The following is a 26617-nucleotide window of genomic DNA, read 5'->3' as shown; positions in this document are numbered from 1 at the left end:
ACATCCACGTCAGAAATCACCAGCGCTGTTCTCAGATTGCAGCAATAAACATGACGCCCTCCCCGCGTCCGCCACCGCCCGCCAGAGGGGGCGCGTACCTGTGTGCGTGCGCTTGTGCGCCTTGAGGTGGGAGCTCTTGGTGTAGACCTTGCCGCAGCCGGCGTAGTCGCAGCGGTGCGACTTTTTCCGGCGCGCCTCGGCCGTCGCCTTGCTAGACGGTTGCGAGTCGGACGGCGGCAGGTTGGAGAACACGCTGTGGTGCATATCGCCGGCACCGGCCAGGCTCACTGACGACGGCAGCCGCGCACTGCGAAGAGAGGCACGCACTGGTCAGACGGCAGCGGCACAGACGGCGCCGGGCACCCGGTGTTGAGTGTCGGAGCGCAGCGTGACGGCGACCATAAGCTCGCGTACAAGAGGTGCACAAGGAAATTAGAACATAAAAGGCAGCAGAACATGATCAGCCTGGTAGGCAAACGGGGGTTCGGGTTACTGTGTCATCGCGAGAAGACATCAAGCGCCACAAAATATTCAACTGGCAATAATTACAAAATGACTTTACGAAACTGTCTACATGAAAGCATTTCTGAAAAGAAATTAAGGAGACTGTCCACGGATAAATTAAACCATCTCACAGAAACGTCACTAGTGACAGTATCGACATAACTCTTTCCCAAAACCTTCTCAATTGAGCTATGATCGGCGCCACAGGCCGCCATTTTGCCGATGTCAGCGGCGACGCGCGCGCGGCGGGCGGCCAAAGCCGGAGCCGGCCGGCTGCGGCAGCGCACAAAGCTGCAGTCGCCGACCGGCGGCGCTAACGACCAAAGCTCAGCTCTAATCAAGCCGCGACGGCGCCGCATTGCGACGTGGTTGGCGTCGCCGTCGGCGTCGCCACCGGCGGCGGCGCGGCGACGCCCCCCCCCCCCCCTCCCCACGCACGCCGCGCCGCCCGTGCACACGTCGCGGCGTCGGCCGGGCTGGGTGGTGGAGAGGCCGATGAGAGGCCTTTTGGCAGCGGCGCCGGCACTCTCGTGTGATTGGTCGACGTGGAGCCGATTTCGTGCTACCGGCCATCCAAATAGCGGTGCGCTGCGTTTCAAGCTGGGCGTGCCGCGCGAACATTGGCAGGCGATGGCGCCGTCCGTTGCGAAGGACATGCATCTAATGCAGCTCGTTCGGTGGAGTTAGAGGCGGTTCGGGCACCAAATGCAACTGTGACACGATGCCTGCTTTATATGCCGTTCATGCGCGAGTCATTTGCCCGACATTAAAGCGGCATAAACAGTCCGGATCAGCTGGAGAAGCTTACGTCTCTAATGCTGAATACGGTATCGGCCGTAAAGCGTCAAGTTTGGTCTGATAGCATCTTAATGAAACAACATCACGTTGTAACGTGGGCGTTAAGAATCCCCACCCTCTTTGCAAGCTGCTCAGTTCGATTACGTGGGATCTTTGAGAGCGGTCGAAGGAGGGCCGCTGGCACCAATGGCAGTAATGTAGAACGGCCACTCTGCTGTTTTAGGGGAGTGACACATTATTCGGCACTTCAGATTTGGCCAAGCATAATGATCACGTCGTAATTAAGTCTAAATTAGCGCTCACACTCACTCCCGACGCACAACCGCACCCACCCTGGGCATCACACTGAGGGGAGCGAAGCACCAGCGCCGAGAGAGGTTTTACACTAACAACAAATAATTGTGGCGAACTGAATAGATGCAGGGTCAGGTACTAGTGAAAGCATATATATATATATATATATATATATATATATATATATATATATATATATGTATATATATATATATATATATATATATATATATATGACACCTATATCCCAGTAAAACAAGTAATTTTTCATGTGTTTTGCGAAAAAGGAATAAAGTGAATCAACGTATTTCCCGACCAACAGACTGCTTGTGTCGACATTCTTTCGTCACAATGAATGAGCACCTGCCAAGCTTTACATGGTTCCGGTCCCAATTTCCGGCAAGACCTCGCCGGCACATATTGATTGGTTAGAGATGACCACACCTCTGACTCTTTTCGACGACGTGCCGATCCACACCCACTCCTAAGATCATTCATTATGTTTTACCGAGGCAGGAAGCTGGCCTGATTATACAGGCATTATTCGCTTTATTGGTTGGTCACGCTGTGCTTTGTGTACTTCTAATTCAAAACCATGATATGACTCATCAATCTTAAAAGTAATTGGCGATAATGATTAAGCAGGTGTGCCGAAAACAGTAAATGCAGACCGTGGGACCCCTGATTTCAGGACGGGCCATGGCAAACGCCCATTAATGACAGAGTGGTCTTTATAGATTCGTAAAACTCAATCACCTCGCGTACCAATTTGACAATGGAGTTGAAGTGCCGGCCATTTCACAACTGGTTGCGTCAAGCCCAGCAGGTTTCCGTCAAATGCGGGGCCACAACACTGGCGTTCTCACACGAGCTCACCGGCGGCGTATCGGGGACGCGTCGGCGCATGCGCGCCGCACGCCCGTGCCATTCTCCTCGGACGCCGTTTTTCTGCAACGGCTCGGGCCGTTCTTTTGTTCGCGCTGCACTGATGGGATGCACCACTGACCCGAGCAGGGCCTTTGTGCCGGTGAGAATTATGCCCGTGAAATGGGCCGGGCTGCACGGTAGCCGGAGCAGCGGTGTGACACGGCTGGCGGCCGGCGGGGGCGGTCGCGCCGACAGTCAGCCGCCGCCAGCCGCCGCCAGCAGGGACACTCAGCAGGGACCAGCAGCGCCCCAGCAACGACGCGCGTGGAGTAGTGCGGGAGCTCGCTCCCGTAGTCGCCAAGGAGGCTAACTCATTTGAGCCGGGTTGGCTCGCGCAGGCCGGGGCAGATCTCCCGATCCAAACGCAGCCTCACTGTCACGTCACGGACTCCTGTGCGTAGGCCGGGGAGAGGAGGGGGGGGGGGGGGGGGCTCCAGGGATAGGGCCAGGTGCTGATGGACGCAAAGTGTCCGGGGATAGCGTTGCCCGCGGGACAAGCAGTGAGTTACTAACGCACGCATCGTGCGTGAGAGAGAGGAAGCAAGGGTGCGGCGGCTCTGCAAGATACTGGCTGAGTGACGATGCACTCAATGTGCGTAATATGGGGACCTTAAGGAAGGGGTGCTGGGCGCAATGGTATGTACGCGCACTCAGCAAAATATATGTGAGAGCGGCTGGAACATTTGCAGGACGAAGAACGGTGCACTTTTCCACTCCGATGTACTGCCTGCGGATAGGGCGCGATTGATGAGCCAAGGATGGAGGGAAACGCCTGCCCCTGACACAGAGAGGTAGACCAAGGCTCGATACCAAACTTCGACGTTGCATCGACGGACTGATGCGGATCTGGCGGAACTCGTCGATCCGCCAGACCTCAAAGGACATACGAATTCATCAATAGTCACGTCGCGCACACTCCAGATCCATCAGACCACCACCCGCACACCCTGAGGGACCCACCCGACATCCAGCGTGGCGGCAGAACAGCTCAGGCCTCAAGGCTGAGCCGACTGTGGCTGCCCGCGTGACTGCAGACGTCTCGGCGGTCCCGGCGGCCCTCCCGAGTGGGGTTGGCCGTGACGAGCGCAGCGGCCGGGTGCGGCCGACGGTGCCCTTCGTTCCTCAATCCTTGACCCGGCCGTTGGCGCTAACGGACGCGGCCTGGCGCCGCGGTCCGCCGGCTGGCAGCCCCGCCGGCCACAAAGCCACGCATACCAATGAACGGGGCCGCGGCCGGCCGGTGGCGGCGGGCCCGCTCCGGCCAGCTAAGGAGCTGATGCGCCCGACGGGGAGCGGGTGCCTGCTGAGGACTGATCATCGGTGGAGGACTGGGTGACGGCAGAAGACCGGGCACCGGCGGAGGACTGGGTGACGGCAGAGAACCGGGCACCGGCGGAGGACTGGGTGACTGGCAGAGGACCGGGCACCGGCGGAGGACTGGGTGACGGCAGAGGACCGGGCACCGGCGGAGGACTGGGCAATGGACGAAGACCTGACATGACGGGCGCAGATTCAACACCAGCAGTTGGCCGGTGTGCGGGGGGTCACCCGTTGACGGCCACGGCCGTGCCACCGCAGCCGAAGACCGTGTTCACCGCCGGTAACGTGGCCGCTCCGGCGAACGGCACGCGCGGCCTCGCTGGAGCTGTGGTCCGTTACCCCACGGGGTACCGCATGTCCGGGAGTTGAAGTCGCCAGCGACCACAGCGCTCTAACAGGACGGCATCCGCCGGAGACTGGGTGTCGACATGGAAAGGTAGCACCACCGACGGGTGGCGAGTGGTCGAGGTCGAGTCAAGGTCGAGCATGTACGACAGTTGAAACCTGAGGAGTGGTATTTGCAAAGTTAGCTGTTCCCTTGCAGCGTAGTGTAAACTAGCGTTACTTAATGTCCCTGAACACCCTAACCCGTTTCGCTCGGGACCAGATTCGTTGCCCAGTCACGACGCAATGCGAGCGCAGTTCACGCGAAGAAGACGCTCACATTGCAGATTTACTCACAGCTATACGGACAGAGCGCGACACCACGCCTGATGATCCGTGTCGCCCGTATGGCCGTGTTCGAGATGTTCTCGTGTAGGCCGCCACACCACCGGAACCCAATGGCTGTCGCACGACGCGCGCGGTAGGAGCGGAAGCATCGCACGACTAGTCCAAGCGTCCGCCCTCCAGCGAGGAGCGTGAATAAATGACAGGTCGTGCGATCTCCCTCTGAAGGCGATCTGTGCTGCGTTAACATGTCTTTAAGCGTCTTGGTGTACAAACAAGTTTGGCCGTGTCTCTGAGAGGACATTAGAGTCAGATAAATCAAAACGACTTTCTTTAATGGTGTCATATCACATGACATAACACATGTCGTCCCAGGGCCCTGCCGGCAGCGCATTTCAAGGCGAGGGCATGACCAAAGGGTCTTGGTATCAACTCCGTGTTTAGCGAGATCGTTGGAACTGAACCCCATATAACGTCCAAACAGCACGCGAAGGGCGCAGTCATCTTCCCAGAAGAGCAGATTCTACCTGGAAAGACCGTCGGGCGCCGAGCTGACAAGACGCCCAAGGCTGCTGTCACGACCGCGGCCCGTTCGTTTGCGATTTGGGGGGCTGATATGAGCCGGTCGAGAGCCGGCGCGGCCTCGCAGGTCCGGGTACGCCACGGACACTGCTGAGCCGCTCCAGCGCGGCATTTCCGGACATTTGTCATCGGCGCCAGCCATGGGAACAGCATGGCTGGAGCCTTAGTGCAGGTCAAGTATTGTCCTATTTGTGTTTATGGCGCAGATCGCTCGTAACAATTAATAACTGGCACGTCGTCTTCGGCATGCGCCAATCCTGATCGGGGGTGATTAAGGGCTATTTTACGATACAATTCGTAAGGAATGGCCACGATGACTGCTCAATTTGTGACACGCCCAACGCCCGTTGTTACCTGACACTATCGGACAAGCGGGATGGCGAGTAAATCGCGCAGACGGCTACAGGCCGTGATATCCCATACAAAGCATTCGCCGCTGCTTTATTTGTCTGTCACAAGTTTATCGTTGCCCCAAAGAAACCAGATACTATAACGACCGTGCTAGCATCGAGTCGTCTCAGCTAACGAGATAATGGCTCCTGTGGCGAGTCAGCCATCAGCAATATCGCAATTTGAACGTGACAAGTCAATCGCTGCGTCACGCGCTAGACCCTCGGCTCACGTGTTAGCAGTAGCTTGCTCCACTGGTCGCGCTGCATTTGTGAGATCGGCAGGTTTCAGGTAGGCCCGTTTTATTGTGTCAGTTTGGCAGGATGAAAGATCGCTCTGTCAATCGAACCGGTTTATCATGTTGAGGTCATGTTTTAAATTACTTCTTTTGGGAAGCTTTACAAAAAGCAGGGTCAGATTGTCATGTGATATCGTTTCGCTTTCATTTGTTTTTGACCGTCAGCCCACCAACTACAGCGACTCAGGCGACTCGAAGGAGAACAACAACAGAAGAAGACGTTCCGTCCAAGAATCTTACACAAATAGAAAGAAAATAAGTTTAGGGCTAATGCTTCCTGAAGCATGTTCTTTAAATATGCATAAAGCAGAATAACTGGGAAAACGGCGACCTTTGTTCGTCTCAATAGCTCCGTCAGTAACAGCGTCTGCCTTCTGGTAACCACGGACGGGTCGGCTCAAATGGCTTCAGGCACTCGTCATAAGCGGCTGACTGGGATGGTCTGTGAAGATGGCAGCGGCCGAGCTAAAGGTCAGGTGATAGTTGAGGGCACGACGGACCGGGCTAGTATTGCTGCACGTTAAGATTTTGCCGCGAGACACTATCATCGACCTGGAGCTTGCCGACCGGATGGTACGGGCAGGGCTCTGCCGACCCGATGGTACGGGCAGGGCTCATGCAACAAGCAGTGCCCAGCGTAGGCGCTGATCCCATAAATCGATCCAATCCGAAGGTGTGAACTAAATCTTTCGAAGAAAGCTTGTAGACCAAGCGTAATAAATCACGGAATGCAGAAAACAATGTAAATCATCTGCTTAGGTCCTTCCTCAAACATATGGCCCCCTGGCCATAACAACTCTCGTAAGGACAAGGGCCAGCGTTTGGTCAAAGTCCTAAACTCCATTCCACAACGCCAACGCGATGCAGCTTCCTTCTACCATCACCACAAACGGACGCGACTGGGAGGAGTGAGTCGAGTCTACCCAGTATGTAAGGGGCGGGTCCCAGGCTCCCGTCAACCGCGCACGGGGATAAACAAAACTATAAATGAGATGGATCCGACCCGGTCGCCCGGTGGTGCCTCGTTCGCCCTATGCATATATCAAACTCAATTATGTGCTGTCTTGTTGCCGGGCTGGCGCCGAGGATTGGTATGAGGCGCGGACGCCACGCGCCGCATACGAAGCGACGGGGCACGCGGCCGCTACCCGCCCGTAAATCCCCCGGCGCAATTGTGTAAAAGGGTGTGAACCCAAACGATAAATCCGATGTAATCGGCGGTCAGTCGGCCGACCGGGCGCTCTTCTAAGCGGAATTACAGGGTCCTCCATGCCGTCGGCCCTCCCACACACTCTCCGTTTACGACCACCTAGTTCACTCGACGTTCGTATTGGGATATTAATTTCGGAGGTGATCAGAGGGCGCCCTACACAACTTCTGGGCGGCCGGGTGTATCATGCTTTCACAAGGTAACGGACCTTTTTACGATGAGAATGGCGATGCCCGCAACAGCACCTAACGCCCGTTCATGGCGGGTCCCTCCCGTGTACTCATTGTTGTCTATGATGATGCAGCCCACACGCCGACCCCGCCGCCGCAACATTCGTTTTGGGAGAAACAGAGACCACCCACGACAGAGGGCGCGCCACGTCCCAGCGCGGACTTACTGGTTGTATCCCTGGATCTTCTCCAGCGCCAGCAGGGTGGGGAAGCAGGCGTGGAAGTCGAACGGCGAGCCGTACCGGCCCGACATCAGGTCAGAGCGCGGCGAGCGGGGCGACCCGGACGGCGAGGAGCTGCCCGACTTGTCGCTGACCGGCGACTCTGCAACAGCGGGAGGGGGGCGACCCAGTCAGGCGGCGTGCGCACACGGAGCAGGTCGGGTCAGCGAGGTCTGGTCCTGAGCGACTCTGCAGCGACGGAGACGGCCACGGTTACGTCCAGTGCTGACGGAGGTGCAGGCGGCGCTCAGTTCAAAGCACGATACCCCCACGCCTGGAGCTGCCGACCACTGAACCATTTATTTGGAGGACGACACCTGCGGTATGACTTATTGCCGAGTGAGGATCGCGGCCCAAACTTGCGTGTCGAACGTTACACGTCCACAGGCAGCATAGGCAGACTGATCTGATGCACAACAGGGCCGAAAAACACCATTTTGCTCCCTGCGCTGGCGTCTGCTTTTTCAAAGTTCAATTCCCTGTCACGATCGGACAAGCAAGGCCCTATTCGTGTGGAGCCCTGATAAAGCTGATACTTGATCATTAATTCCGTGTAATCGTCTTTAAATTACAGAGTATGGATGCTTAGCGCCTGCCTAATTCTGCCTCGTCAGCGTGCCGCAGGAAACATTACACGCAAAGCTGGCAATGCGACAATACCCGGGGCGTGCTGGGCATTGTCGCAGAACTAACGTGAGCGACATTGAGCCAACTTTCATCCCGTCTACGCCCCGTTCAAGGTATTGGATCAGTATGGTATTGGTTAGCATTATAAAGTCATAGTCTGGTCACAAAGGCCATAAATCAAGCCTAATGGACCTCGAATAAAACCTTGGAAAGCCCAAACCTAATGGTGGCGGCTGGTGTGCATAGGCGACTTGAGCGCTCCTCACGAGCGAAACCCCATTAGCCCACCTATTTAGGGTAATGAACCTTTTCGGGGAATATGCAGCAGCGATGGCCCGATAGCGGCGCCTCGACAGCTAATCACGCCGTGGATACCGAGTACCCGGACCTCGCCCTGGCCGTACGCAGGGACAGCTCTCAGCCCAGCAGCGAAGCTCGACATCGACCGTGGGAGCAGCCGTCAGCTGACGTCGCTGAATCGCCTTACACTGGGCGTCAGCAGCTGTTTACCCTGCCATTGGCTCATCTCCCGTCGCCAGCCGCCCGTCGCCGTCCACCACTGGCCCGTCGGTCGCCATCTGGCATACACGACGGCCGGCCTGACGGACGGCGTAGGGAGCTCCATGCATGGCCGGATGGCGTCACTTGAGCGGCCTGCACGCGGGCTCCTCCCACGCCCGACGTTTATCACTGCCATCTGCAATTAGTGGCCCGTTGCCGGCGGAGAGCCTGCGTCGGCGCACATCGCTATCAATTACGCGCGCGCATCGGCGCCATATTCGGCCGCCGGTAGTCGGTAGTTAGGTACGGTTTGCGCGAATTATGACCTCATTCGCGGCACGCACCTGGCTATCACACGAAACCGGAGGACCCCTGCCCGTGGCTGGCGAGCGGCGCATCGCTGATCCGGCAGCGCCGACCCCGCGGCGGCCGACGAGACTGCAGCGCCCTCCGACGCCCCGCCTCCGACGCGGTGGCGTAATGTCGACGGCGTGGAGCGAGTGGGCGGTCTTCCCGCTATACAATGGGTCGACGCACCGTGACCGAAACGAGGTAGAGAGGCTGGGCTAGCTGCGTTCCAGTCCGGTAGCCCCTGATTGATATGCAGTGATGGTGGCAAGGACGGAGAAACACGTCATTAAGAGAACACCCCGGGCCGGCCTACAGTCGTCAGCCGACCCACGCGCACCACAGCCCGGTGGGTCTTCACAAGCCGACGGGTAATTAACACTTGGGAGACGCGCTATTAATGGTGGGCTATAATTGTTTATGTGTGTCTGCTACGTGCATACAGAACGATGCAGTTTGATTTGACAGATTTTGCGCATGCAACGGAACTGCTGCGCACGTGGTTTGCTAAGCCAATTCAGTTCGCCCACCCTTCTAATGCCTTGAAGTCCCGTACTTTCTACGAAGCGTAGCCAAGTTGCAGTCTTTTGGTATGCAGTCCACCTTGCCTGTCAAGCTCAGTAATTTAAGACCGAAATACATACATGAAGAGCATTCATAAAGAAGATTTGCAGGTTATCAATGAGGCTGTTCATTGAACAGTGCAAACAAAACGTATGTAATTCTGATCGACGGGGAGCGCTTCACTGCAGCATCGTTTTCATTTGGTTGCAGGCACTTCACACTATGATGTGGGCCACGAGGCCGGCAGACATACATCCCGCCAGCAGCAGACTTGTTCAGGTTTAGTACGATCCGAACAGAGAGCGTTCTTCTTCAAGATTAATATACAAATCATTACGCGAGCCGAAGGCTAATTGCGCGGTCCATTAGGGGAGATAAACGCGACCGCAACGACTTAAACGCGGCCGCTTGAGCCCTGCCGCAGCCGGCGAGCCTGGCGAGCCCGGCGCGCTACGGCGAACGGCTCCAGGAGAGGAGTGGCGGTGCCCCTGCCGCCGCCGCAGCCGGGACTGGGACCGGCAGAGAGCTGGGGGCCCGCGCCAGGGGGAGCCGGGACCGCCCGCCGCCACCGGTACTGGTCACTGGTGTCAAGAGAGAGTGGGAGAGAGGGGGGGGGGGGGGGGCTCCGTGCGAATGTTGGTGTCGTCGCAGCAAAAATATGCCACGCGTATGAGCCCTAGGGAAGCTTTCGCTAATCAGTATTTTGCTCCTGATAAACTGCTGATATCAGTTCGAATGCTCGCATAAAGTACTTATAATAGCCGGGATGCTCGGATAAAGTGCAGATAACAGTTCGGATGTTCAGATAAACTGCTGATAACAATTATAGCCGTTATGTTTTATAACTAAATCACTTCATCGGAATTATCTCAGCGCCGCAGCGGCGCACCCACCGGTCGTCTCTGGGCCGCTCCCTACCCTCAGGGCACCGCCCGGGTCGTCGGGGTCAGCCGGCCCCATTATCGCAGGGCGCGGCATGAGGCGATACCGATCACCGCCGCTGCCGTGGGAACGGTGACGGCGCGCCCCGGCGGCCGGGCCGCCACACGACCTCGGCGGCCGGCGGCGCGGGCTGGGGCCGCGCCCCCGCCCCGACCCCCGCCGCTGGGCGTCGCCGGCCGGCCGGTCAGGCGGGTCACGGGGTCAGGGGCCGTCCGGCCATCGCCGGTGACCAGACGGGGGCGGGGGCGGGGGCGGGAGAAGCGATGCCGCCCGGGCGGGGGCGGCTGACCGACCGCACGCGCCGCTGGCCCGTGCATCAGAGACGCAGGGCCCACCGAGCGCGGCCTCGTGATCTATGGACGCCGATGTGGGCAGGCGGGAGCGCACGCGTGTGCTAGCGCCGCCTCGCCCAGGGCGGCGCCGTCATTAAGACGGCCGCCGCTCCAGCACCGTCCCGTTAGCCATCCAGAGGAGCAGCAGAGCGCTGGCCGCCGTCAGCTGGCGCATGTGCCGCTCTTCTTAAGTCGACGACCATGCCCCGTACTAAAGAATATGTCATGCTAAAAGTTCCGTTTCAAAATTTATACGATTCGATATAGCGACTAAAACAACACATCGATGTACACTGCAGTCATGCAAGAGAGGGCATGCCCGGCGTATGTTCTCGCGCAAATTGGAGACTTAAGCTTTCGAAAGTTCGGGAAAAATGACGTCATATTTGCAAACTACTCAACGAGTCATTGGATCAGAGCCCACGGGTCAAAGGTTAGCCGCAGGAAGGACAAATTGCCGTTATGCGCAACGGGTTTCGCTGACTGTTGCAATGGGGAGATGGCATGCCATACTAGAATTGGAAGGTAATGAAAACCCTGGCGGGAATTAAGAGGCTGTTCACGGTGCAAAGGCTAACAAAGCGATGTGGACCGGAGCCCAATAAAAGCCTTACCCCAATTCGCCCTATAAATCATGCCAATCCAATTGCAGTGCCAAGGCTGGCTTACGAGAATTCACCACTAGCATTCTACATTATTACCCTCATCGTTCCTAATGTTTGGTTTTCGGGGTTTACATGCCCTAACGTTGTCCAAGATATTCTGAGCGCTATTTAACTATGAATGGCATACATCTGTGGCGGGCAGAGAGGCCCCACCCCACAAACCAGCATTATGCCTCTCGCGCCAGGAGGGCGACGATGGTACACAGACAGCTCGTAGGTCACGGTAGGCACAGGGCACGAACAAAGAGAGTCAGCACTGGCGTTGACATTGCGGTCCTGGTAGGTTCGTTGTGAAGGGCCCTGGGAACGTCGTGATCGCGAACAAAAGAGGTGAACGCCTTTAACGAGTCAATGAAATTACCTTTACAGTCAGCCATATGAGCAATTACCATGGCAATGGTTGTCTCCAAGCGGTAACGAATCTGGTTCCCTCCGACCGGCATAATAACAATCCTAGACCGTGCTGAGCTCGGCCGTCTGCAGCATGCAACGGCAATGAAACCAAGTCAAAGGTCGCGCTCGGCGGGGAAGCCCAAGCAGTTTGCACTAGTTTTCAGCCCGAATCGACAACGGTCGGCCAGCACGCACCAGCGGGCAGCCGTTCCCGCGTTCCATCTCGCTGAGCGCACCGCCAGAACGGCCGAGCTCCGTCCTAATGGCAGCTTCGAGGCCACCCGCCCCGGAGCGTGATGCCCTGCTGGCGGCAGCGATCCACAAACCGCATGAACCAGCCGCCATCGACGCCATCGGTGCAACTAACGGGCCGGCAACGACACAAAACGATCGGTTGGCGGCCGGCGTTTACACCCCCGCTCTCTCGTTCCCAGTCAATCACCTGTCGGGAATGGCGCCGGCGCATTAACGGCTAATTTCTCAAACGACAAAAACAAATCACGTGGCGAAACGTTCGCGGCGAATCCGCGCTGTCGCAACATCTTGCGCAGAATCGAATTAAGCCCGGCAGCCGGCGCCGACTCCGCCCAGTGGCAGGGCCTGCACGTACGCTGCACGTGCAGTCGCAAAAAGGCCGCCGGACATCGCACGCCCTCCCTACGCGCCGCCAGACTGGACAGTTTAATTAGCGTGCGCAGCGATGAAAGGCGCCTCTGCTGGGTCATGACAGTCTGCCCGAAAGGGGGCGCCGAGAGGCCGGCGTGTCACTTCACACCTCGGAGGGAGGGGAGGATTGCCCTTGCGCCCGCGCCCACCACTCATTAGTTCTACTTCTCAACACCACGCCGTTGACGATGCATGAAACTCGTTTTCCAAACGTGATCACCAAGTCTTACGCCTTTGAGCAAATGCTGTTTGAAGCCACGCCCGCACTCGCTGTAACATTCCACAGAAGCTGCACGTCATATGGGCATGCATGGAAGACTCTCAAGCACGCCGAATCATGGCGGGTCTGGCCTCCCACTGCATCACGTCAGATATGACTGTGGCCAGGGGCGTGAAAGTCCCGACAGCACGCATCTATCATCACGCAGCGATGAGTTGGCCGGGCTCTCCCACACAGCAGCATACATCCCAGGATTCGTCAGGGGCCGACTACGCATCAATACAAAACACGACCGACACCGGATTTGATTCTATGAAAAGTAAAAGTACCATGCTCTTCAACATGAGTGATTGTGGGAAGCCGGATAGAGCGCGTGGGTGAATTTGTGGAAATGACTGGCTTATGCCGCGCTGGCAAGCTATCGTACACTTTTTTCTGGTTTTCGGATCTCGGCGCACGATGCGGCGCGCTTTTCTATAGGCTGCGAACGACGGCAGGGCCCCACGTCAGCGCCGAAGTGCCACGATGCAACCGCCAGCTGAACCCAGCCTCCATGTCTGAGAGCCCGTGGTCCTAGCCACCCGGACATTACACCAACAGAAGCGTCGGGTTACTTCCCAGTGCGTGCAGAGCGGTACGAGAATCCGACCGCGGCCCGTCAGCTATGAAGTCACGCAGGGAGAACGACAGGCGAGAGCCAATCGCAGGGAGAACGACAGGCGAGAGCCAATCGCAGGGAGAACTACAGGCGAGAGCCAATCGCTGGCTCTGGGCCTAAAGGCCAGGCTGATGGTTCAAGGAAGACGTACAATGGACAAACCGTGAGACTTGACAAGGACGCATCCGCCCCTCAGCGCGCTACTCGTGCCAGTCAGCACTCCCTGTCGGTCATGAGGTAACGCTGTCGATCTCATGTGAATATAAAAGTCAGAACGTGGTACTTCTAATTGGGATGCCAAACCTAAGAAATGGCGGAAGGCATACATTCAGATTGTATGCAAGATAATTGATCGCTGGCTCGGCATCTACTAGTTCTATAAGCCCATAAAACCTGCAAAAATACGCCACGCTGAGGTGAAATCACCCTCGCACCCACACATTAACTCCAGACAGTCACGAATGCTGACTACTGAGAAGGGATAACACTGCATCAGATCAGTGTCTAGGTATTACTGCCGCCCCCGGGCCGTCCCAGGGAATGGGAGCGAAGTCGTCACATTTGCCCTGCTCCCCACGAATGGAAACCCAGCCAAGCTAAAAAACATGTTGCTTTGTGTCACAGCTTTGCGCAGGTGATGGTATTATCACAACCAGCCAATAGTGTCAACGTAGGATAGTGCTTGGGACATATGAAAAAGGTCAGATGATGCCTCTCTGACTTTCTTGAAGTACATATAAGCACATAAGACAAGGGCAAACTACACAAGGCTGCAAAAACAACATTCAAAACAGGGGCGCACCGCAGAGTCGCCAAACTTAACGCGACGACATCAGACGACGCCTACTAACACTACGTGGATCACCACTACGCGAACCAGCAATATACAAACCACGCCAGGTGACGTCTTCTGAATGCCTACTTAGCCCAGTCTGGGTGACCACACTGTTCCCCTCCCCCCCCCCCCCCCTCCGCTTGTTAGCCGTCGCCCAGTGGTTGGGCTGGCCGGCGCCTCCGCCGCCCACCACCGCCGGTCGTCACCGCTCCCTAACCAGTTTGGTCGGGCCATATCGGCCGGCATCATCAAAGCGGAGGACACATGACAGAGGTGCCGCCGCGCCAGCCGGCCCGGAGAGCCGGCGGAGCGCGCTCCCGCCGTCCGGCGGCCAGCCTCAGCAGCCTTCGCTGGCTGCGCGGCCCGGCCCCGGCCGGCCGACTCGCTGACGTTCCATGTGCGCGTCGGCGGCCGACGGCAGCGGCGGCGCCGGATCTGCAGCACCGCGCTGAGCCGCAGCACACGGCGACGCCAGTCTTCAGCTCCCATTAATTCCAAGCTGATCATAGGGGTTTTACCATTCTGATGGCGTCTCCTCCCCGAACGCGCGGGTCCAGAGGCCGTCATGCGGACAAGTCCGAAGTCGGGCCTGGCCTGCCCCGCTCGCCGGCGGTCACCTCCGGGAGATGCGCGCGTGGCGCCAGACGCGGCCACCGCGCCCCGTGCCGGTGACCGCACGTAGGGTCGCACGGTGCGGAAGCTTTCCCGGCACAAATGAGCGGCTTCCCAACGCCGTGAATAAACCATCACGAGGGAGGAGCACCTCAGACGCCGGCTTAGGAGCTCGCTGAGCCGGATTTCTGCTGAGATCGGACCGCCGTTACTTCGGGGTTCCAACAGAGGGACCAAACTAATCACGCGCAGAGCGTCGGTGTATTACTTATCTTGTGCTATGTGTAAATCTACAAATATATAGTAGACGTATCAGTAATACGTTGAGAGAAACGCAGACACAACTGCTGGTACAAATAAAGCACATGTCACTGGTCTGATCGCGACCTGGCCAAACTTAGCCACTAGTACACCGACAGGTGATGACGAAAGGAGCCACAGACCAGATTCAGGCGTGGTTTCCGCCAAAGTAGCAGCATTCTCCACGACCGTTCGCCGTGGAGAATGACAACAGCATTGTTTCTTTTTTTGTCGATGATTTGTAACAGCTGATATTACTCGCAGACCACTGCCTAACAAAAGGATCCCGCAATAATGCTGCCAATCGACGCACCCATCGCTGCCTCGGGCGATCGCCATCCTTGGGCAGGAGGCCGGTGGTATCCTGGTTGGTTCTACGTGAGTACCCACCCGCGAAAGCCCTGCTACTGGGCAGCTACACCTAATTTATAACGGCCGGATCCCCTCCGCCATCCACGATGTAATTATAGCGTACATAATGATATCGGGACGGCATTGCACATACTGCAAGGTAATTAATGACCGTAATTACAGAAGCGTTTCTTACGTACTCCCTGGTGGCGGTCGACGCAGCCATGTGCTACAGGCAAGGGTCAAAACACGGAGGGAGTCGGAAACCACGGAGATATCTGGGCACCAGCCAGAAAATGGAGTGGGCTCAAACACAGTTTGCCGGTGGGAAACGAGAAAACCGGGTTGAAAAGATTCGGATGCCCCGTTTGGTGCACGTGACATACAGCTCACACGTCGCATAGATGTCAGGGGCGCAGGTCGCACCCGATGCAAAGGGAAGAACGATAACGCGAACATTTCATTATAGCGACGGTGCTACCTAGTATCATCAATGAACCCGACTGAGCCGTTCTTTTCCTGGCACGGAATGTCCCGACAATTGCTGATGATTATGCTTCATTTTTGTTTTCCCAGCAGAGCTCACATCAAGTTTTTTGCTTCCCGAGAGAGAGCGACAAGACTTCATTGTCGCTATGCACGTCAACGAATTTTAAGCAGAAAAAAGGACTGGGAAGTCACGAATGCACGCATCCGGCCGCGGTCAAGCTGCAATCTGCACTTATTCTCCCTTAAAGGAAACGGCAACACCCGATGTCTAGGATCTGGGAAAGCAAAACACTGGCAGACAGGCGGCACACGGCGCTTGCTCTGCAGAGGAGAGCACTTTAACGGGAGCGGGACGGCGTGCGGATGTGGGTGCCGGAGAAGAACAGATCAAATTGAGCTGTGGTACAGACACGTCTGAATGAAAATGAATTAAGCTTTGTGCAAGTAACTGCCGCTCACGGATGTGGCGCAGCCCGCGGGGGGCTGCCGCGGCCTTATCAATGCATCTATAATGAGGGCTATTAGCATTGGCGGGAATACAATGAAGATATCAATGCGGGTGAAGCGTTGCGCCAGTTACCAGCTGAGCATCTGGGGAACCGCCAGCGGGTGCGGGCAAATGTCAGAGGTTAAGCCAACGAGATGAAGAGGTGACCGATGAGGCTCAGTTTGATAGCGTAATCAACAATTTCAATGTTGTTGACGTGTAACAGCATCTCGCATTTATTTAGATTCGGTACATTGTCTAAAACTGCATGCACGGGTGCGTTTACCAGCTCCATTTGGAGGTAAGCCATGACTGCATTACTTACGCCCCACTCAATTACTGTATCGCTGCCGTTACTGCCGTTTACTGCACCAGATGCATATGTAGATAGAGATAACTGCAAGCGCTGCAAAAGTGATGTAAAGTGTAAGGCCACTTTAATACGTATGGCTTAAGATAGCATAATTTTACAATTACACCCAATGAGCTGCACTGAACTCAGTTAAAACACCACGTCGGCGTTTGCACCACGGAGCATGCGTGCCTACCAGTCACTGAAATTGGTTAAAAACCAATTTGTCATTCGATACACCCGGCGGTAGAGAGAAGGAAGGGAAGCGCCGAAAGGAACGCGCCTTGACCAGAAGCGGCGCCGTTGCCTTGCTCCCTGGCAAGCGTAACATTAAGATAGCGTTCGATAACAGTTAGACCCGGCCGCTTCGTCGTAGATGATTTGATTGCGTCTGTTTTTACTGCGGCAAGTGTCTGCACTCTTCCAGCGGCGATAACATCGGCCACCGGAGGCGCGCGCGTGAGCAGCTACACGCTCCCCCCCTGCGGAGCGGCCGTCAACAAGGAAACTCCGCAGGAAGCGACCGGTGAGCCGCTGGGAACGGCTGGGAGCCGCCCCGCCGCTGCACGGGCGGCCGTATCGCACACATCGCTGCCACCAGGATGCGCGGCGTGAACGACGGCCTGCCTAACCGGACACCTCGCTCGTACATTTGGGAGCCTGGGAGCGGCGCCGCCAGCGCGGCGCCGCTGACTAAACACACGGCGGGCTGGGATTCGGCGCTGGAAGGTCCGGCTTCGCCCTGAGAAGCTCACGATCCGTGCGCCGCACCACCCCCATCCTGCTTCGCCGAGGCTCCCATCCGGATTCGGCGACGGAGAGCGTACGGGCCGCATCGGCGATGAGTAATGGACGCGGAGGTCCGGTGCCGGGGTCACGTGACCCCACGGCACGCCCGGCCCCAGCACGTCGTGCGCGCCGTGACACCGCCGTGACACCGCTCGACGGGGCGTGGTCACACGCTGACACTAGTTGTGTGTCAGTTCCCCGCCGTCAACACAGAAGCTGCCCGCAAAATTAGGCACCGGCGCGAAAAGGTGCGCATTGATAGTTTGAAACGATGTGAACGCATGTGAGCGAATAATGCGGCACATACCATTGATACTACAAAAAATCAAACCTATCGCAACTTCAATCACAAACATTTCTAAAAGTGATGCACAATCCTAAATAACACAGCGTTACTGTAAGCAATTTCACAGGACTTAACCCTTTTACCATAATATTTCGCTGCTTCTGAAGCGCCATGCGCTGCATGGGCGTGGCGTCCTTTTACGACAGATCCCACCTGGCCCTGCGGGTGCCTGATAATGTATGGAGCATCGATGGTGCAGTCTCCTGCCGCAGTCACGTCGGACACCACTCGTCAAGGGCGTGTACATCTTCGTGGAGACCACACATAAACATAAAAGCGCCGTAAAACATGCCGTGAAAATGCTCGTCCCGTACGCGCTCGGCATTCTAGGAGCACTTTACCATGTTTTCTCATAAAGGTTGAAACTGGGACTATCAATATGGCACCGTTGTAAATCACTTTTATGGATTCTCAGCGAAATGAAGGGCACGGGTAACGTTCACAGATACTGGCGTATCTCGTCCATCGTCGTTTTAAGTTGCGCCGCTCCCTGGAGCAATCGATCAGTGTCGTGGATAAAAACCGGCCAGCTGGGGCCTGAGTCCTACCAGCCGCGTGCACGGCGTCTGAGGCACGGAGATGCCGGGCCGTGCTGAGCGCATTGCCAGATCGGTCATGAAGCGCGGGGTCAACAGCGAACGCAGGTCGACTGGATTGTGTCGTCGTGAGGTAGCGGTCGTGGCGTCGCCGTAGTCTGCCAGGCTGGCCGTGTTCAGAAAGCTCCCAGGCGGTACTTAGCACTGACGACGGTGTGAAACGACGTGCTGTCGAAACTACGCACCAAATTCAGACATTCAATTCGGTGAAATAGATACAACATAGGCAGATATCAGCACGTCAGAAAGGCAACACCTAGCTTCGCAGCATTAACTGTCTGACTGTCTGCACATATTGTGCTTGGTTTCATTGGTGTTCGGGAAACACTGGCCGTGCACAGTCCATTCACATCTCATCACCTTCGCTGCTGCTCCCAATGTCAGGGCAGAGACGGCCGAGACCGAGCGAATGCATTCTTCCTTGCGTCCGTACACAATTGAAACACATGAAGGAGCGCGGCTTTTTAATGAACAGAATCCGACTTGAGGATGCCTCCAGGCACGCTAGTTCCGCGAGCAAAAACTGGCAGTGAAAGTATCTGTCATGCCGTGCGTACGCACACGTTGGCTCCAACTGGAAGGGATCCCGTTCGGCGCGCGCTAGCGGGCCACAGACGAGCTGGCACACCTGCCGAACTTGTGAGCGTTGAAACCTGTAGCCACGCGACGCTCGTGAGATTCAGTGGGAACAAACAGCCAGCACAGACCTCCATACTCTTCTACGAAGTCATGACTGAAGGAGGCCTCGTGTGTCAAGCTGCCATCAGCGAAAATTATGTCGTGGATTAATCAACTTGGCTTGTATCGATTCGAGTTAGAGTAGATTACCCGAGTGATTTGTTAGGGGTCATAGCAGGCAGGCTTGCATACTCTTGGCTTCAAAACACGTGTTTAACCTCGTTCCTCTTTCGCTCACATTCGCTGATGTACGTCCGTTCTGGCTATGTGGAATTTTTTTATTAGAACGTGAACGAATTTAGATCCTTTGAGATGGCCTTTGTGTCATACCCGGGCGGTACACTGACATACCCGCGCCCGTCTGCGGATCTCTCGTGCGTACCCCCTGCGGGACCCCTGACCACACCCCATGCGACTCCCCGGCGCACAACACGCCTCCATTATTACCGCCGGACGGCTGGCCAACCAGGGGTCACGCGACCGCCGCCGGAGCACATTACTTCCCCATTATCACTGCGTCATCCTCAGTCATCGCCGGCCCCGGCTACACGGCTATCCAGGGGCTTCGACTCTCTCCGTGGCTTCCGAAGCCGGGCCCTGGACCGGCTCTGTTCGGGCGCCTGGCTGCTGGTCGGGCTCGCCGTGCCAGCCGAGCACTTAATTAGGCGTCATCCGGCCAGCCCGCCGTCGGGTTCGCGTTGGTAAACAGTATATATCACGCAAACAGCACCTGCTATGGAGCGTGGCCGCAAATGGGAGCGATAATGCCGTCACGACGCCGCTCTTCCCACACGGGCTGATTTATCCACGGTCCGGGGCGGGCTCCCTAATTAAAATTAGTCAAAGCGCTGCACCTCCGACATTCAGTATGTAATACGCTCGTGATGTTTATTGGGCCACTCGGAGGCACGATAGTGAACGCCACCACAACTCACATTAGTCCAGGAATCATAAATCAATGGAGCCAATGATAATTATTATTGATAATGTATCGCCAGGCTAGCTTCGGGTGCTCCGCGGTCATTTATCACGTCTGTTGTATAATCTGCTCTTCAGATGGACGCCGTCGTTGTGTAACAGCCCACTGATATGCCCAAAAGTCCGCGCGCAGTACCGCTGCGGCGCGCTCAGTCCAGCCAAAGGCTCTCCAACATGCCAGCAAAACACCCCCGGACAGCCAGCACACCTCGCCAAAACACCGCCGGACAGTCAACACACCTCGCCAAAACACCGTCGGACAGCCAACACGCCTCGCCAGAACACCACCGGACAGCCAGCACACCTCGCCAGAACACCACCGGACAGCCAGCACACCTCGCCAGAACACCACCGGACAGCCAGCACACCTCGTCGAATGCACATGCTTGTCCGGCTACCAGTTAGACGATCTGTAACATCACGTGTAACATTTGTAAGATCGCCTGCTCACCGCCGGCAACCAGCTACGTCATCAGCCCCATCCCACGTATGCTATCCTTCACACCAGCCGTCTGGTAATTATTGGGAAACCTGTGACGGACGATTCGCCGTGAATGCGATGATTAATTGCCAGCGGGCGCGGCGTATGCCCCCGGACGCGCACAGCTACACGTGTAATGTATGCGGCGGGCGGCCGCCGACAGCAGACTGCTTGTTTCACAAGCAGCGGCCTCGTTTCTACATGGCGGCGCAGGCGGGCCGCCGGGCCGGCCGGTCCCGGTGACACCTCTGCACGTGGCCACGGCGCCCTACCGGCCCAGGGAGCGACGGCCGCCGGACGGCGAGCTGGCCGGGCTCTGGTGTTAGTGTGCTGTGCGGAGACCAAGGCGCCGGTGCTCGTTTTCGACCACGTGTTACAGTTTCCGAGGTACCATCAGCCTGCGAGATAGCTGGTGCGAAATGATGCCGACACAAGTACTGCATTCAAAGTCGCGCAACGATGCCATGCGATGCGATGCTACAGCTTACTTTCCAGTTCCCTTGCAGTCCAAGAAAATAATGTATCAGTCCCAACTGTCCTTATAAGCTCTCCTGAAATGTACTAGTCAATTCCTGGCACACAACTCTCAGAACCCCGCTGACGAGTTTTCCGTATCACTGAAAATGATGTCATCAGTATATTGCTAATCCGTATCAAACAGATGGTCTAAAATTACCACAACCTTACGAAAAACTAACCGTTTGACGGGCGAAATCGTAATGTAGAGCACACGATCCGTAGAACACCTGACTACATGGGAATGACGAAGTCTGTTTGGAACATCCTCACTATGAGCAATAGTATACAGAAGACCGGAACATTCCTCAGCTTGTGCGAGGTTCCAATATGCACGTGATACCGTAAGCTTAACCACTACAGCCAGCAGTGCACCTGACCAACGTCGCCGCGCCTCGCACTACACCTGCTGCCGACACCGGGCAGCCAACACGTCCGCCTTTCTTCTGGCGCCGCGCTACCCCCCGTCGGCAGAATGTGGGCCGAGGACTGGCAAAAAGTCGGGCGCGTCGCCACGCTGACGGGCTCTGCTGGCCGGCCCTTCACTCATCGCCGCAGTGCCGCCAGCCCCGCCCGTCGCCTTCCATGAATAACCGCTGATGCTCACCTTCCCAGCGAGTATCCAGAGCTGGTCCAATTACCCCACCAGTCGCTCACGTCGCGTCGCGTCGCGTCGCGTCGCGTCACGTCACCTCTGATGCCGCTCCACTGTCATCGGCCGGCAGCAGACCCCTGGCCGGTGGCAGTGTCGCGGTCCGCCTTCGGCTCCCGGGCCGTACGTTTCCTCCCGGCAGCCGCCTTCGCCTCTCCGACGCCATCTTCGCCTGGCGGGCGTCAGCGCCTCGCGCGGAGGGCGGCGCCGCCAGCCCACGCGCTCGGAGAAACGCGTCGGCGACACGAGCGGCCCTCGAGCTGCCGGCGCCGCCGGGGGCGGGGCGGCGGCGCCGGCTGTCGCCGCTGATGACGGCCCCTGCTGACTCACGGCCGTGTCCGGGTACAGCTAGTGACGCCGGCGTGGCCGTCATCCCGTCCACCCGCCCGTCTGTTACGGCTGGTGACGCCGATGTGGCCGTCATCCCGTCCACCCGTCAGTTCGTTACAGCTAGTGACGCCGGCGTGGCCGTCATCCCGTCCACCCGTCCGTTCGTTTGTTGACGGAAATTACTGGGGCGTGACTGGTGAACTCAAGGGCCGGCGTGGCAGCTGGGCCCTGCGGGGGCGGCTTTGGTAACTCTAGGGACCAATACCGGCTAGGCCAGGCTAGGCCCGCGCTCGCGCCACCCGCGCCCGTGGGTCGCGAGCCGGGTCAGCGCGGCACCGGCGGCGTCCGGGCGCTCGGTTCACGCCGTTTATCTTTCGCCAACTCGGCAGGCCGGGTGTGAAAACGCCCGGAGAGCGGGCGTACCACATGACTGGCAAAGCTGCCTCGCCTTGACACGAGCGAGAGACAGAGTGGGGTGAAGTTTCATTTGCATTCGCACTAACGAGGGGCATGGAACGGCACGGCTGCAGCGTCGTGTGTCGGCAATCTCTCGGCGCCGGCGGCATCCCATCGGACGCGACCCTAAGCGCGCTCCATGCACAGGACCAGCCGGTGGTGAGGTCCGCGCCGGAACTCCCGCTCCACACAGCGCCACTTTCTCGGACGATGTGATTCAGGGTCGACCGCCGCCGTTCGAGCTCAAACACCGGCCGATTTTCAAGCCACCAAACAGCGTGCAGTGCAGCACCACGCCACCCATCCGACCGGCGTCGCTCGCGGGGCGTGCTGCGATGCGCCCGCCGCCTGCGCCGGGCGGCTCAGCGGGAGCGGCGGCTGGGTCGGCCGGGGCGGGGTAGCACGCCCTCCCATTGTTGCCGCTCTCTCCGGCCGACAATCTGGCGGGTGGATCTTCCGCCGGCGGCCCTGCCGACGGGCGCCGGCGAAAGTCGGCCATCGCCCGTCGACCCGACATGTCGACGCTGCGTGTCAGCCCTGTCGGCCGAGCGAGCCAGGCAACGGGGTAAGGCCGCCCACCACACCGGCGACAGGCTCAGTCCGCCCCGCCACCGACCCCAAAGCAGGGCCTGAAATATGTCACGAAACTTGCCAGCCCTGAACGTGACAGCCTGACCACCCACCCATGCGCTTAACAATAATGTGCGGAACGTAAAGACCATCATGAGTACAGGCAGATGTGAAAATCTGATACGGAAAGTCATTCCTGGCGTAAATTAATGACAGCAGCTAATGTCCTCCCTCCAGATGTTTCGGGAGCCAGTATCCACGCCGGCACCAATACCCTGTCGCCGTCCCACCCAGTACCCGCCGGTACCGTGGGGCCGGGCGTCCGCCCGCGGCGGCCGCGGGCGGGGCCGGTCGATGGGACCGTCGTCATCGATCACGTGAGCGGCGCGGCGGTGGCGGTGACGGCCGCCGTCGCCCTGGTAGCCGTGCCGCCGCGCCGCCCGGTCGCGCCAGCAGAGCGCCGATCGCTGCCGATGCTATCTGCGGCGGCGGCGACCCCGCAGCCGCCGCCGCTGATGACCAGGCGCCGCGCAGGCTCGCTGCTGCAATGTGTCTTCATCAGCGGCCGGCGGCCGCGGCCGCCAAACATCGCGAAGACGGACGACGGGCGGCGGCGGGGCGAGGCCGCTGCGGCCTGGCCACACTCCAGGGCGGGATGGCCCGGTGCCCCCCCCCCCCCCCCCGGGCGGGGGCGCCACGCCACGCCGCACCGCGCCGCGCGTCGATTGTGAAACGGGCTTGATTGCGACGCGAATGCATAGATATCGCTCGGTGGAACGTTGCAGACGGGCCTAATAAAAAGCGGCACTGCAAACCCCGGCCGATGGCAACTTTATCGCGCGTTCGATTGATGACGCTATCGACCGTGTATATCATATTGGTGGGCGCTGATGAGTGCTTTGATATCTGAGCGTTGGACAATCCACGCCCTTCGCTGCCGGCAGGGCCACACAGATGATCGCTATCCTCTTCCGCGCGCAGTCGTATAACCGCGACAAAGTAGCCAATTTAGGCATCGACAAGAGTCGAGCCGCGAGTAACCGAACGGTTCACTGGCGACGACACATTAAGGAATCGCTTCCTCTCAAACACCCAGCGGGAGGGACGACAAAGACACGAGTTCGCCGCCGATAAAAACGAGCATTAGCAATGCTAACGAGGGCGCGTACCGCCGGCGAGATGAAGTCGACTCTGCGACGGCCGGTGCGACCGTGACCCAGCGAGGCGGTGACGCGAGACTCGGGCGCCGCGCTACACGGGCGCCCCTTCGCCTGACAAATCGGCCTGGCCGGCCTGGCCGGCTACGCCAAAACACACGCGACGCCACACACCGCGCGCCGCTAATTCATCTCGCCTGCCGCGCGTGGCGGCCAGTGGCAAGGCCGCGCGAGCGCAGGGGCGCCGGCCTCGGCACCAGTCGGGCGTCGTTCGGCGACAGCGGCGGAGAGCTCGCGCGGGCGTGTCGCCTCCAGCGTTGTGACAAGCCGGCCAGGGGACACGAGCCGCCGCGCGAGGGTCGGAGGCGGCGGCCGCAGAAACGATAGGCGCGATCGGCCGGGCGGACAAGGCCGGGAATCGGGCCAGATCCGCCGCTCCGCCGATGGTAAGGAGACCTCGAGCTAATGCGGCCGCCACCGCCGACGCGCCGCTGGCTGACGGGAGATACCCATGAATCGTTCGACATCTACGTAATGCACGTCTGGACAGGCGGGCTCTAGTTAATGCACGCCGCGACAGATATATCCCGCCCACGCGCACCCGTCAGGGTCTCGCTCTGACCGCAACCACGGCACTGTCACTTAAATCAGTCGCCTCGCCGCGCAAGCTCATACGCCGCGGCTGTTTGGAGTTAATGCTTCATTACCCACTGGGCTTGAGCCCCACCGCTCCATGCTACCAGCGCTCATATACTGTATTGGCTGCTTAACCGGGCCCAATTGTCGGCTTCCTCAGCCCCTCACAAGCCATGTTTCTCTGTTTTCAATCAAACCACCACTTTAATGCTTTACTGCCTCTCCGACCCGCTCGAATGTTCAAACACTTTCCGTTTCACTGTTTGTTGCACTCATCCTCCTCCATAAATACAACAGCCCATCCCAACTTTCACGGACCTAGTCGCACGCGTCCATAATGCCGCACACTCACGGCCCCAAGCGTCCACAAAGCCGCCGGTCCACGGCTACAGCTGCTTATCCCGCCGAATCTGCAGCACTGCAATGCTGGCGGCCGCGCCGGCACTGGGGAGGGTGGGGGGGGGGGGGGGGCAGTACCAGGCCCGTGTCCCGATCAGGATCGGCTCCATCAGATGAGGCATCCCGGTCTTTGCGCCACACTCCCAATTGACGCGGCGGGATAACTGTATCCGCGGTAAGATCAGGCACCCGGGGTCGCATGGAAGCCAGAGCTGATGTTTTCTTCCGGCCTAGTCACCAGCCACAGCCCGGCACGCTCGATCATGTCCTTGCGGCGTGTCCCGTCGTTTCCCCGCGGCATGCTTGACCGCTCCTTCGTGGCACGCCCACTGCCGAGACGTTCCCTTCCTGTGGCGTTCCAGGCCGCTCAATGGCGGCGTGCTCAGCCGTTCCCTGGGGGCGTGCTCAATCGCTCTCTGAGGGCGTGCTCAGCCGCTCCCTAAGGGCATCTCAGTCGCTCTCTGGGGGCGTGTTCAGTCGCCCTCTGAGCGCGTGCTCAGTCGCCCCTGGGGGCGTGCTCAATCGCCCCCCCCCCCCCCGCCGGTGGCGTGCTCAGTCGCTCCCTGGTGGTGTGCTCAGTCTCCCCCTGGGGGCGTGCTCAGTCGCCCCTGGTGGCGTGCTCAGTCGCTCCCCGGTGGCGTGCTCAGTCGCTCCCTGGTGGCGTGCTCAGTCTCCCCCTGAGGGCGTGCTCAGTCGCTCCCCGGTGGCGTGCTCGCTGTTCGGTCGTTCCCTCGCGGCGTGCCCGGCCGATCACGGCCGACACGCGTGCCCCGTATAAACGTAATTACAATTACGATCGATGCTCGCCGTCGGGCCGATAAATTCAGCCGCCAAGGTTGCCATTACGGCCGCCGTTTTGGCACGATTCTCGTGTAATGAGATGGCACGGTGGGTCGGCGCGGCGATGGGTGTGGGAACGCCGGCCGGTCCCGCTACGGGTCGAGGGTCGCCTCTTAAACCGACGCCGACCTGCAGCCTGTGCGCCGCCCTTCGCTCGCGGCCGCCGGCTGCAGGCTGCCCCACGCGCACCGGCATTACTAACGGGTCCGCGACATTCAGCCTCCCGTAAATAATCGGCGCCGGCCTGCAGTGATCGCCAGCCCGGCCCGCCCCGCGCCGAGCCTCAGGGTGTGGCCGCCGCACGCTCGCAGCATTAACCGGCCAGTCCATTGCGGGCGGGTGCTCGGTGCGAGTCCGGCGGGCCACGCCCGGCAACGGCGAACGGCACACGCGTGCCCCCACCAACGA

At 58.5% G+C, this 26617-nt stretch overlaps 1 protein-coding gene across 1 annotated transcript in view; it reads right to left on the bottom strand.

The window, feature by feature from the left end:
- LOC119113153 (Krueppel-like factor 8) overlaps positions 1 to 26617 on the bottom strand; it is a 50016-nt gene that overhangs the window by 1676 nt on the left and 21723 nt on the right. The window contains exons 4-5 of the mRNA XM_037237508.1: positions 7390 to 7546; positions 99 to 307 (exon numbers count right to left, since the gene is read on the bottom strand). Of these exons, the coding sequence (XP_037093403.1) occupies positions 99 to 307; positions 7390 to 7546 (366 nt within the window). The remainder of the gene's footprint in view (positions 1 to 98; positions 308 to 7389; positions 7547 to 26617) is intronic.

This window comes from Pollicipes pollicipes, unplaced genomic scaffold (assembly GCF_011947565.3).
Source record: "Pollicipes pollicipes isolate AB1234 unplaced genomic scaffold, Ppol_2.1 Scaffold_2555;HRSCAF=2994_pilon_pilon_pilon, whole genome shotgun sequence".
In the NCBI taxonomy this organism is placed as follows: domain Eukaryota; kingdom Metazoa; phylum Arthropoda; class Thecostraca; order Pollicipedomorpha; family Pollicipedidae; genus Pollicipes; species Pollicipes pollicipes.
This window is presented reverse-complemented; position numbering and strand designations above follow the sequence as displayed.